Source organism: Arctopsyche grandis, chromosome 7, assembly GCF_051622035.1.
Source record: "Arctopsyche grandis isolate Sample6627 chromosome 7, ASM5162203v2, whole genome shotgun sequence".
NCBI classification, from domain to species: domain Eukaryota; kingdom Metazoa; phylum Arthropoda; class Insecta; order Trichoptera; family Hydropsychidae; genus Arctopsyche; species Arctopsyche grandis.
Window position 1 is genome coordinate 16,998,722 of NC_135361.1, and position 13,585 is coordinate 17,012,306.

The 13,585-nt window shown below is 32.9% G+C and overlaps 2 protein-coding genes across 2 annotated transcripts; one reads left to right on the forward strand and one right to left on the reverse strand.

The window, feature by feature from the left end:
- Window positions 1-1,113: 1,113 nt before the first annotated feature.
- Window positions 1,114-8,439, reverse strand: Dlic (dynein light intermediate chain). The gene is made up of 8 exons (XM_077435453.1): window positions 8,173-8,439; window positions 5,788-5,978; window positions 5,300-5,503; window positions 4,999-5,216; window positions 4,691-4,920; window positions 4,442-4,553; window positions 4,164-4,370; window positions 1,114-3,755 (listed from the first exon to the last, which is right to left on the reverse strand). The coding sequence occupies exons 1-8, from the start codon at window positions 8,412-8,414 to the stop codon at window positions 3,477-3,479; spliced, it is 1,683 nt and encodes a 560-aa protein (XP_077291579.1). The 5' UTR covers window positions 8,415-8,439; the 3' UTR covers window positions 1,114-3,476.
- Window positions 8,440-10,613: 2,174 nt separating this feature from the next.
- LOC143914233 (eukaryotic translation initiation factor 2-alpha kinase 1-like) lies at window positions 10,614-12,859 on the forward strand. Its single transcript, XM_077434366.1, has 4 exons — window positions 10,614-10,810; window positions 10,922-11,040; window positions 11,166-12,385; window positions 12,457-12,859. The coding sequence occupies exons 2-4, from the start codon at window positions 10,989-10,991 to the stop codon at window positions 12,787-12,789; spliced, it is 1,605 nt and encodes a 534-aa protein (XP_077290492.1). The 5' UTR covers window positions 10,614-10,810; window positions 10,922-10,988; the 3' UTR covers window positions 12,790-12,859.
- The last annotated feature ends 726 nt before the right edge of the window (window positions 12,860-13,585 follow it).

A 13,585-nucleotide genomic window follows, 5' to 3' on the forward strand; every position in this document is an offset into this window, starting at 1 on the left:
AATAGTCCAATTACCTCGCTATACATACTGTAATTTTCCCCACTCAATTTATTTTAAACTTTGACTATCAATATTATTAACAGTTTCACGCGTATCAATATCGGTATTGATAGTGTAATAGGTTAGTATCGTGATAATCAGTAGTGTATCCGGGCTGTTTTAAAATCACGATCCGTATTTACTGTGTCGCATGAAGAATATCATTATCAAATCAGGGACATCATTTAAACTTTTTCTATGTGGGAGGGAGCAAAAGTTGACTTTTCGGAAGAAGTTTATTATCGACATGTTTAAACTTGTTGTAGTCTACGCTGGCCTAAACTTTTAGTAACGATTTGATTTGATTAAGATTCATAATATTTCTAATGATCTATATGTTCCCGGCCAGGCTAGAACCAAGATGGGGGGTGGGCAAATTCCCTTGTCAAAACCTCTAAATTGTACATTTCAGCCTTTGTGTTTTCATAATGGCTAAAAATGAGAATAGGTTGAGAGGTAAATACCTAATAATTTTTTATATATTATACATATTTGAAAACAAAAGCTGTTAAAACATGTTTGTGGAAATCTGGCTAATCGAGAAAGAAATTCTTCACATAATTCCGAACTACATCTACATATATTATAGTTGGTCTGCTGTGGGAAGAGACTTAGGATAAATATACATGTTGTCAATTACACCGCTTCTCTTAATTTCGTGCAAACAATAGAACATTGTACGTGCGAAATGTTATTGGTCGAGATGAAGTATAAGGGACAGCATGGCCATTTTACATAAGTGTGTTCCAATAGCGGATTGATCATCCCTATTTTAAATTTAGATATTTCGGTGTCTATTTTCATCCCAGTATTTAAAACTTATTTTAAATTTGTAAGGGAATATATTTAAAGCTTCAGGTAATTATTTTAAATGTTGTTTTGTATATAAGTTTAGTGGGTAACATTCTAATAGACGTAGAAATTGTTATTAAAACATACGATTTTCTAGTTTTCTTTGGAAATGCTCATGTTTTTTTTTTATTTACCTTTTTTTCTTTGAACACAGAATTGAGCTAAACTAATGATAAAATACAATGGTTTAAAAAATAGAAAAATGAAAGAATAATTTGCTTTATGAAAATTTAATAAAAAAAATTAGCCAATAATTACATTTTAGCTGAGTTTACATACTTTTAATTAAGACTTTGAAACAATAAATATACATATATATGTATATCATAGTATTATGGTACATTGAAATGACGATTTCAAATTTTGAAACATTAGATAAAATAACTTTCGACACTACACAATTAAAATACGCATGTATAAATCACTATATAAACTATTCGTATATCAAATACAATTCATTCAAAAATTTAATCTAAAACTAATTTAATTTAAAACTCGAATATAGTCATTGCGATGTACCACTTTCAACAGGTTTGTTTATTGGAGAAAAATAAAATATTTTAACCAAATTGAAAAGTAGAAATTATTTTTTTATTTTAAACTTCAAGTACAATAAATTCAATTTTTATATATATATATTCTTTATCTTTTTTGAGCTCGAAACTGGGGCACCTAAAAATTTTTGTTATGTTTTACATACAAGTCTAAATAAGCACTGCTCCATTGTTGAAATGTGCTAAGTCTATTGAAACTTGTTAGTGTGATGTAGCGTTTACTAGCTGACTTAAAAAATGCAAAGCAACAAAAAAAAGAAAACCATTGAAATATTAAACACATTGATGTATTTAAAAGTATAAGACATATTGAGACAATGATTAACAGACATTTCGTAACGACAAATAAGATCATACGAGTAATGAATTATCATGACACACAAATTAAATACGATATACCTTGACAACCCCTAAAAGCCTTTTTGAATGATAGAATTAGGTAAATAATTTATAGTAATAATTCTAAGCCACCAGTTAAAGCTAATCACAAAGCCTTATCATTAATTTTTGAATTAAAGTTTTACCCATGGCAACGCAAGATAGCTGGTTTTGGATTATTTCATATTTAATTTTAAAGACAGAGTTTCTTCATCATCATTAATTCATAATTAACAATAAATAATCTATAGTATGTCTATAATAATCAAGATTTCTTTATTTAGAGATTAAATCAGTTTCAAAAAAATCAACACAAATTTAAAATGTTTTAAAAATTGAGAGAATTTTTTTGTTACTCTTTGAACAATTTGATATCAATATTTTACCATTACAATAAACATTATCGAGTCTAATAAATCAAAACTTATTGATGTAACTGAATTATGACCAATTTGGGGATTATTGAAAAACTATGGGATGTAAAATTGATATGACGCAAAATATAACATACAGAAAGTATTTTACACATGATATTTTCAGAAAAATTACGTATGTAAGAATATAAAACTATCAATAAAATAAATATTATATAAAGGTGAAATTACCTAAACACCACTATTATTTTTTTCGATTATTCAATAATGACGCAATTTAAAAATTGTAAATATAAATATTAAATGAATAGCTGCTTTTCAACGCAAAAAGCTCTTATTACAAACGTCTTTGTCGAACATTTTACAAGAGTATAGAAATGACATACTCTGCAAATGATTTTTCAGTAAATCTCAATAAATTAATACAATTAATATACAACTAAATATATCGAAATGCGCAATTTAATAGCTTTAATATGTTTTGATTAAGTATAACAAAAAATTAAAACCGACAATTGCTTTCAGCATATTGAGTTAATATTGAAATAAGCTTACGCATGACAAGATTATATTTTACAAATATTATTACCCTACGCACATTATCATTTTTTTTTATCATATTAAGTTCTCTTTTGTACAAATAGTGACTTTATTGTGCATCAACTTTTTCTTGTTTGGGGATGCATTGCACAGTTTCTCATGTCTTCACGGAAGATCACTTATAGAACCCCCAACACAAGAGAATCTCATTGGTTGGTCGTGCCATAAAAAAGGGTATCGTATCCAGTTGGTTCCACCAATCGATATTATTGTGCAAATGCGACTCCAAATATGAATACAAATTCTTCACTACAGAATATTCTTATTAATGATTGATTATTTCCTTTAATATATATTTATCACAAATATGTATCATTGAATTTTTTTAAGTGTACGAACTAATATGGTCAATAACTTGACAATCCACAAAACATTGAAACAGAAATTGTTATTTGACATGAAAAATGTATGAGTTGTTACAAATTTAGTGATATGCGGAGTGAAATATAGTCTGAGAACACTATGTTTATTTTTAGCAAATGAAAATATTTTTTATTCGAAGTTTATATTAGTAATAATAAAGTATACGATAACAAAAACAAAAAATAAACATCTGAATTGTATCGACAAATGGACCATATATGTACGTAACATAAATTTTGGTACACTTGTTCAATTTTACAATATGTAATTAAAATAGCTATATATCAAATAAAACTCTGAAGCTTAAGAAATTGAATCAACAATCGGATGCATTTAAGTCGATACTCGGGAGTTTTTTAGCCCTAGTTAGCCGATCAAGCTCAGCAGCAGCATCTGATCTGACAGCAGCCTTATCCGCAGGAGGAGTGGGAGATAATGGTGCATCAGGAGCAGCTGGAGATCTTGGAGAACCGGGTCCCATAGTTCCACCTGGTGAACCCGTTTTTTTATACAACAGTGAGTTGAAAAAATTTGCCAGAACCCCTTCACCCCCCAACGTACTAGATGATCCTACTGACATTTTTGTTCCATCCAACTGTGAAAAAAAATGTAAGCATTTTTTAAATTTATATTTTACCATAGTGCCATTACGGGTTTTGCCCCAAGTCGAAACCTATGTCAAATTTGTACCAATTTACTTTATATAAATTTATAACATTATTACTATAAATTTTGAAATTGTATTTAAATAATGGGCACACATGGGTACGTTGCCAATTTGTTTGGAACCGTTTCAACAACGAAATCAGATAAATTGACAAACTGATAAGAAACGATCGACCTGAAGTCACATATATCCAAGGTCTGGCATTCAACACCAACCAAGGAATTGAAGCCATGTTTTGAAGCCAAGAAGCCCCTCAGTTGTTAGCATTATACGCTAACTACTAAGCTATGTTGCTGGTTAAATATACCATACAAAGTGAATTGATTATTATAATACCTTTTTTGGCGAGCTTTGAGAATTAATTTGTCCGGGCTGTCTAGAAGACGAACGCAGAGGTGATTCTCCTCTTGGAGCATGCGGAGAACCACCACCTGCTGGTCCACCAGGAGCTAAACCACCACTACCTTGTAGTGCTCCAAGTTGACGCTGTAGGAATGTTTGTTCATCTTCCGCGTGAACTTCTGCTTCCCGACTAGAGCCACTCTAAAATATAATTATGTGGAATAAAATCACATATGGAATGAGATGAAAAGAAAATTTTAGAAAATACTAACTTTTCTTGTGGCCGGAGGTGCAACGACATCTCGATAATAATCATCAGGTTTACATGTATTCATATTTTCATATAGAATGCTAACTTTTTTAAGGGTATCCCAACCAGCAGGACTGTAAAGTAAATATAATTAAGCATTTGCTCTGCTTTAAAAAATATATCAAATTAAATAGACATGAAACCTATGAAAACATGTCAGTAATGGTTTTAAATAAGTATCCATATGTGTAAATTATTGTAATATACTAACATAAGAACAGCATCTTTCTCTACTACTAACGCAGGCGTCCTAAAAGGCAATCCGTAAATTTTGTGGGTAAGATATTTATATAAAAGATCACAATTTTTATCCTCCTTTGCACTTGTATAAAATAAAGCAGCACCATGTTGAAGACAGAAACGCCTTATCCATTGTTGCATAAAATCAAAGTGTTCATCACGATAGTCATGTTCCTTTTCTAATGTTGTCATATAATCGGTCTATAAAAAAAATTATAAATCAAATTGATTAAAAACAATAAAATAAACACACATTAAATATTTAAAAACAATTTTTACCTTAGTTACTACGACCACTATGTCTAAACCTAAATTTGTAGTTAAAACAGACTCCGGTAAAGGCATTCCATCATCTCCATCACCGTTCAATTCTATTTCGTCGTTCAAATTTCTCGATGATCTCTTCATAGGAGAACCAGCCTGTTCCATTTCATCTCCAGGCTCGGTATATTGTTGCCAAGACCTGATACACCTGTGTCTTGCCTCTTGCCTTTGATCTAAAAAATATAGCACGATTTAATTTAACTCTCAAATATTATCACATCTGATAAATATCTATAGAATAATGAATTCGCCTCACCATTACTGATGGGTAATTTATCTAAATGGTCTCCAAGAATTGAGGCCCAACTTTGTAACTGATCCAAAAGGCCCCACGGAGTTGTCATAGCCACGGTAAGTATAACAAGTGTATGGGGGAATGTTTTTTCGCTTAAAGCAAATTTCAACAAATTAGTGTGTCCTGGATCGCCGTCCAAAACCCAAACACTCAACCGTGTATGATCTAAAAAAAATCGAAAAGAAAATTATGCCAACACATTCCAATTACAAATGTATTAACAAATACGTGCAATGATGTATTGAATGATTCAAGAAATAAATAAAATGTATTGATCTATTATGATTACAGGTAAGCTTGCATCTAGGTCATTGCGATCCATATAAAGGATCGATTGTATAGACTCCTTATAATTTGAGTACAGTACAAACACAAGTGTGTCTAACTGTAGTTGGCAATATTAAAAACATTTAAAATAAAAATACCAATATAATAAAAGGTATACTAACCATCACGGTATTCATCTCTTACATCTATATATGCATATTCTAAACCGGAACCCTTTTTCGGATCTTCGACACCTTGCAATTTTGCAATAAGCGTAGTTTTGCCAGATTCATTGTCTCCCAATACCAAAATGTTTTTACACGATGAAAGTTTGGTATTTCCCTGATTTTGAACTTCTTCCAATATGGAAGACCTGTAAAACATACATAAATGAGTACCAATGATAAAAAATGTAAACTAATTCGCGTTTCAAAAGTTCAAAATGAATTATCACGTAAAAAAAACTACATATACATTCCCAGTTCATATCTATACACATTTAAAATAATCTTTTGATTTATTCCCAAAGAGTTTCAAGTTGAATATTTAAGATATTGCGATTACTCTCAAACATATGCTAATGAGTACCCTCACAAAAACAATAGCGTTTATATTTCCCACGCACTCTTTATAAAAATGACGAAGCCTATAATCACATAAATACAATCAATATTATTTAAAATGCATATTAAGTAGGCAACACAGTTAATGTAAAAACATCGTTATAGGACCACCACATATGATAATGCATACATTATGTAACAATACAGGTGAAGCAAGTGCAATCATTTTCATAATTTTAAGATAAGAAAGTGATACATGGTGGTTTACATACAAAATCATTTATGAGATTTTAATTTAATTTCTTGTACACGAAATGTTATGAAATTAATATGTATTATATTTATATATGTATATTTTTTGTTGTTACTTGTATAATTTAATGTAAAGCACAAGTTTAACACAATTATAATTCTGAGATTGACATTTTTACAAGTCTCGTCTCATTTGAATCGTATTCTAAATTTCTCCGCTACCTATTCCCAGGGCTGATGAGAGGGGGGTAGCTGGGGTAAAGTTCCAGGGCTTGGACTACTTGAGGGGCCCCATGTCGGACCACCCAGTTGACCAATATTGATATTTTATATTATTCTACATACAAATACATGTGTTTATTTATTGCTAAATGTTTGTTATTTTTCGATACTTTGACTTAGTGTCCATGTGAAATCGTACCTGTTATATCATACTTTCTCATTCAATTATTTAAAAAAAAATAGCACCCAACGTAAAGATATTTTTTTTCTAATAGTTCTGATAAATTTTTCGCATATTTAAAATATATGTGATTTTTTTAGGTTTGTCATAGGGCCTGTAATTATTTTTTCCAAGGCCTGGGATTCTTCTTGACGGCCCTGTCTATTCCTACATTTTATTTTTATTTTTTTATACCCTGAAAAAAATGACTATAAATTGAAACACTGAATTATATTTTTGTTTTTATGTGAAATTAAAATTGAATAACATGAAATAAAGATATTCTAAGGATGTATTGTGAATAGTTATTCAATTGTGTTAGCTATTTTTTAAAATTATGGAAAAATAATATAATATTATTCAGACACATCGAAAGTTTCATTCCATAATCGCTTGCTAATCTAACTTGACAATGATGAATATTATAACCATATACAATTGAAACGTGATTTGGGATCAATATTAACTACAAATCAGTCAATTTTTCCTATTTCAATACTTCATATTTAGAAAAACGTACAAATGAAACTCGATTATGAACAAAAAATAAATTTTTATTTAAATTTATTTGATTTCCAAATAGGAATATTTCAGGTTATCAATAGTTCTAACTGACATTGTTGACTACAAACGTTGTGCAATACTTGAAAAATAAATATATTGCATAATAACATAACGAATCATATAAACATAAAAAAAATTAATAATACAAATTATAAGGTTATTATAGAAAGGTTTTGATTTTTTTTGCGCAACTATCAAAAATGCATATTGTGTTACATATGTTTAAAAATTCAAGTAACCCTAAAAGCAAATAGCTCACAATTAAATTAATATATATAGTATATTATTGAATTATAACCTTCGACCCTTGATAATATCAATAGTATTGCCAGCATATAAAATACATTTTTGACATTGTTCACAATTTGTATCTTGGCAATGTTGGCATTGTCATCGACTGGAATTCCACTAATGTCATGCATTGACAATCTTTGAAGGGAAGCACACGAAATGATCGTAGATGACTGAGATGATTCAAATCATATGATAATTGAGAAGGAAAGGGAAGTACGAAAATGCAGGTGACGTAGCGGGGATTGGCGATTGGCGATCGGCGATGCGACCGCGTTTGGTTAGCGGTGAGTCATATGCGAGAAGCGAAAATCGCGACCAACTTGGCCAACCTCAGTCGAAGTGCTGACTGCGAGTCGGAGTCTGAGGATGAGTCGTGATGATGGAGTGGAGTGGAGTGGAGTGGAGTGAAGTGAAGTGGAGGAGAGAAGAGCGAAAGGGGAGCGGAGTCTCACCAGAGGTTGTCGGCGGGGGCGGGGGCGGCGGATGGGCCGTTGGTGGCGGCGGAGCCACTTCCGGTGTGCATCCCGAGGCGGAAGTGGGGCCCGGAAGCCCGCAAGTCGGGACACCGGGACACCAGCGCACCAGCACCACCACACCAACTCACCGAACAGCGCGGTGCGTGGGCGCTGCCCGCTCTGACAACACCAATACGTTCACACTCACCACACACACGTGCGCGATCGCACTCACACATGTACGCTCACCCGATTCTGCTGTCTGCAGACTAAACACAATGTTTCGTGTCCATGTCGCACAATATGCTATTGTACAACTATTTTAGTTGACGAACTTTTAAGGTCTGTTCATACCTAGTCAGCACGTACCGACTTCAGCAGGTATCCGGCCGTACGAAAAGTATTCTTTGGTACATTTTGTATGGGTATATTCATACCAACCGTCACGTTTACGTCATGGCAGGCTTACAGCAGTACCCGACATTTCCTGTTCATACCTTACAGCAACATCCGTCAACGTATCGTATCCGTTTTTTTGGCTATCGTGGAAATATACACGCGAATAAAAAAAAAATAATTTTAAAGTTTAGTATTTTAAAAAAATATATGATAATTTAATAGAAAAATAGTAAGTAAAATAAAAATTAAAAAAAAATAATTATTGAAATTATAAAAAAAATTTGAATATATGAAAATATGAATGCATACACGTGCATTCGTAGCTACGCGTCAGAATACAAGTCAGCAAAAATGTTTCGACGTTTATCGAACGAAAAATGATGTATAATCGCGCTGTTGTTGGAAGAAGAAGCTCAAGAAGGCAATAAAAAAGCACGGAGGCGTTTTGATGTGCATCTCATGTTAAAAAATAGAAAAACCGAAGAAGAGTTTTGGACACTGTATAAGGAGCTTGTGGATGATGGACAAAATTTTTTTAAATATTTCCGTAAAAAATTTAAATATTTTTTAAATATTTGCGCCAAAACCATGTCGAAAGATTGAACAGCTGTCAACTGTCACTATCGATAATTGGTCCAAAACAGCAAAGCGGCAGACTCATGGCACGTAATTCGCGTGTATATTTCCACGATGGCCAAAAAAACGGATACGATACGTTGACGGATGTTGCTGTAAGGTATGAACAGGAAATGTTGGGTACTGCTGTAAGCCTGCCGTGGCGTAAACGTGACGGTTGGACAAAATGTACCAAAGAATACTTTTCGTACGGCCGGATACCTGCTGAAGTCGGTACGTGCTGACTAGGTATGAACAGACCTTAATGCTTTTTCTTCACGTTGGATCATCTCCGTGACAAAAACTTTCTGCATAAAAAGATGTTACTGAACAAAAGCAGGCAGGGACGTAATTTTAACTTTTTTCTGTAAAAACGGAGGTAAAAGTTGATTTTTTCGAAAAATTGACATGTTGCAGTTTCTGTTGGCCTAAACTTTGAGTAACGAATAACCAATTAGATTAAGATTCACAATATTTTAAATAACAAGCATGTTCTTAACCTGACCAAATCTAGGGGAAGGGGGAAAATGCCCCCCAAATAACGACCCTGAGAGCACGATGCTCACCCTTTATATACAAAAGATAGCGATGAAGGACGAGCGAAGGTGTGCGTAGATCACCTTTATAACTCCTTTGTGTCAATAATTCTATGATCACTTTACTTCCTTCCCACCCGTCAAGTTAAATAGCGTGTCTACAACACTGTCGTTTCACTCCTACTGCCCCCGCTTTCCATAATACTTCTGTAAATAAATTTTATCGATGAGATGAGAATTACATTGAGAATTTATAATTTTATTAATATTTGTAATGAACGGTATTACGCGCGTCTTTATGCAGAGGGCGTGATATATCGTTATTCTTCCAAAGAGTCAAGTTAGGTGGAAACGTGGACTAACCTTGGGATAGTTATATAAATGTATATAGTCGGGGAGGTTCCTGACTGCAAGTCGTCTTTGGTGATAACAGCTCCTCCGGAAGCTGGCCCTGTGGTATCGTCACAGCAGCGGGAGGGGGAGGCAGGAGACAAACTCCGTACTGCCTCGTGTGGACACAAGATGGCGATCTCTGGGCGTCTCTGAAGACGCTCGGCGGAGATGCTGGAGGGAGGTCCGTCCCGTTCGGTGGCTGGCAATAGGGAGACCGCGTCTCGACCCTTCTCGAGACGGGTAGGGTGTTTGGCGCGGTAGAGTAACTGGTGCCAACCTAAAGGTTACTACCGCTACCAACTGAAGGGACACTTGGGAGAACGTCGCGTTACATATTGAAATTTGTTTCATTATTATTAAAATAGAGATCTTTCATTTTTAAAATTGATTTAAATCACTAAATCGGAGATAAGGCTGAATACTGTATAGTTTTATTTCTAAAACAATAAAAATGTGACGACAATCAATTCAAATTCGAATGCAAGTAGGCCAACTATTTTGGGAATTAGGTCCAAAGGTGAAGTTTCTCGAAGGATTTGACAGCTGTCACTTTCATTATGGTAGTCGCCTTGTCCATCCGTGCCAATCGAGAATGAAAACCTGTTCAAATTGAAATTTCGGCTATATATACCAGTTCAGTTTACGTCGGATGGCCTCATGTTTAATGGCAAAACGAAGGTCAACTAAACAAGGTTTGACATTCAAGCATTTTTGACAATTATGTTTCGTTAAAATCAATATTTTATTTGGAATGCAGTGAATTTTCATTTTACAATATGTATTAGGACTTTATTATTTTTCAGATTTTAAAAAAGTAAAATTATAAGACCACCAGATACATTTCAAACATTAATCAAAAAACTGGAAAAAATGGATACCTCTCAATGGGATAAACTCGCCACCATTACAGCTTTCGACACAGGTTTTATTTATTTTCATTTAAATGTAGATTTTTAAAATGGTTAGTCTCAATCTTTATAAATCTGTAAATTGACCTATTTTAATTTTATTTATTTATTTTATTTTATATTGAAACGTATGTTTTAGGCACACCTGATGTATCGCAAGATAATGAATTTGATTATAATAAGCAGCTTATTAAACATAATCCTCATATCACTACCCCCGTTAGTCTCTTAATTCAATCTTTGGTTCATCAACTTTGTATTATGTTGGAAAAAGATCGTGATAAAGCCACAAACTTATACAGAAATATATGCGATAAATTATATGAAATGAAATTATTGGATGAAGATTACGGTAAAGGAGAATTTGAAATAATGAGATCTCAATACCAGAGAGCTCTTTGCCAATTGATAGAAGTTACCAATAATCCTGAATTATCTATTGATATTCATTCTTCATGGCCTATATCACCTATCGCATTACCACGTTGGTCACGCTACTTTAGTGACTTTCATGAAGAATCTTTCATTGCCAAGGGAGGTTTTGGTTCTGTTTTTAAAGCGAAAAATCATGTAGATGGAATGGATTACGCCATTAAAAAAATTGAAATTCATTTTAAAAACATAAATTCTATTTCAAACCACTTATCTGAAGTTAAAACACTAGCTAGTTTGTCTCATCCAAATATTGTATCATACAAATCTGCTTGGATAGAACCTCTCATTAAATACCAATCAAATATGAAATTTTCAAAAGAATCAAACACCAGATCTTCCACTAGTTGCTTTGAAGAAACTAGCGAATATTTGGAAAAAGACAGTGAAAATTCTAATTTTGAAATATATTTTGAAAAGTCCAATAAAAGCAAGAAAAATGAAAACAACAATGAAATTATTAATATTTCAAACGCTGTTGAATCAGTTGAAAATTGTAAAGTTATTTGTAAGTTAAGTAGTATTGGTAATAATAAATTACTAGAAAACGCTCAAGTTAATCTTAATTGGGCGACATTATATATACAAATGTCGCTCTGTAATAAGACTTTGAAGACATGGCTAGAGGAAAGAAATTGTCAGACTTTGAATCGCAATTTCTTCGAATTGGATTCTCCACATATTCAAGAAGTTGTTAATATATTTACTCAATTAACGAATGGCTTGAATTATATTCACAACCGGCAAATAATACACCACGATATCAAACCCAGCAACATATTCATCGAAGAAGGTTGCGGTTCCAGCACTGTTCAGCTTGGAGATTTTGGTCTAGCATGCCCTCAACAACGAGCTCATAATGTGGGAGCATTTGGCACATGCCTTTATGCTGCTCCTGAACAATTAGACGGAGTCTGCCACATAAAGGTAATGGATATCTATTATTTATTAGATATTTTGCATTATATTTTTATTCTAATAAGACAATTATTTTTCAGAATGACATTTATAGTGTAGGACTCGTTTTGTGTGAATTAATTCAGCTATTTGGTACAGATATGGAAAAAGTGGAATCCTTTAAAAAATTACGAGAAGGACACATTCCTGTAAATATAACTGCCAATTGTCCTAAACTGGCACAGATGATTAAAAAATCATTAGAACGTGACGTTGATGAACGTATTGACACTGCCCAATTACTTTCCATGCTACGAAGCTTGAAGGAGAGTAAAGATGAAAAAATTCGAATTTTACAAGAAGAAAATTTGGCAAAAGATGAGGAGATTGCTAAACTTAAACAATTATTATCTATGAATAAAATAATTTATTAAAATTATCTCCTATTTTTTATTTATTTCAACCTTTTATAGCTGCTATAAAATATATTTAAAATTGTATATTTATTTGGTTTGGTTTTTTATTTATTTATATGAATGCTAAAAATCAATCAACTGTTGCTGGGTATTTCTCAAAACACTGAAAAACACTACTAGGTACTAGTATATTGGTAAATTTATCAAATTAAATTGGTTTAATATTTAGGGTTGCCACCCCTACGGTTTCGACCCGTAGTCTCCAGGTTTCAGTTAGTCGTAACCGGGCTCCAGGTTTGGGTGTTATTTCTTCAGGTGTTTAGTAAATCCCTCACGAAATTATAAAAGTAAATAAAATTGAATATTAGAAATTCACAACGTGTATAAACAACTAAAGAGGTCTGTGGTGCATATCTCGTGCACGAAATGTTGGGCAATATCTCGAGTACAAAAAATTATTAAGAGGGCTGTACACCCGAAACCTTAATTTTGTTTCCGTTCCTTTCTTCGATATATATATTGAGTGAATGCGACAATATATATCAATATATATATATATATTGAGTGAATGCGACAGTTGCGCTTCGACCAGATAAAACGTATTTTAAATTGACAAAATCGAGGTTTCGTATTCTCCTATTTTCTCCTCCGAAACTGGACCAATTTTTAAAAATTTTCATCGGTATGAGAAAGATATTTTCTGTGCAACTATGCGCGTATTTTTTTTAAATCGACCGTTAAATAAGCACGCTGGACTCTTTTCGTGGGTGTAAAAAAGAGGCCATTTTATTGATGTTTGGCGGCTCCTAGCTCC

Excerpts from the sequence above, each read along its gene's own strand:
- Dlic (XM_077435453.1), bottom strand. The coding sequence starts at position 8,414 with ATGTGTGAGTGCGATCGCGCACGTGTGTGTGGTGAGTGTGAACGTATT. Across the intron at positions 5,217-5,299 it reads TAAATTACCCATCAGTAATG|ATCAAAGGCAAGAGGCAAGA; the intron begins GTGAGGCGAATT and ends TATATTTTTTAG. Across the intron at positions 3,756-4,163 it reads CTCAAAGCTCGCCAAAAAAG|TTGGATGGAACAAAAATGTC; the intron begins GTATTATAATAA and ends TTTTTTTCACAG.
- LOC143914233 (XM_077434366.1), top strand. The coding sequence starts at position 10,989 with ATGGATACCTCTCAATGGGATAAACTCGCCACCATTACAGCTTTCGAC. Across the intron at positions 11,041-11,165 it reads CATTACAGCTTTCGACACAG|GCACACCTGATGTATCGCAA; the intron begins GTTTTATTTATT and ends CGTATGTTTTAG. Across the intron at positions 12,386-12,456 it reads ACGGAGTCTGCCACATAAAG|AATGACATTTATAGTGTAGG; the intron begins GTAATGGATATC and ends ATTATTTTTCAG.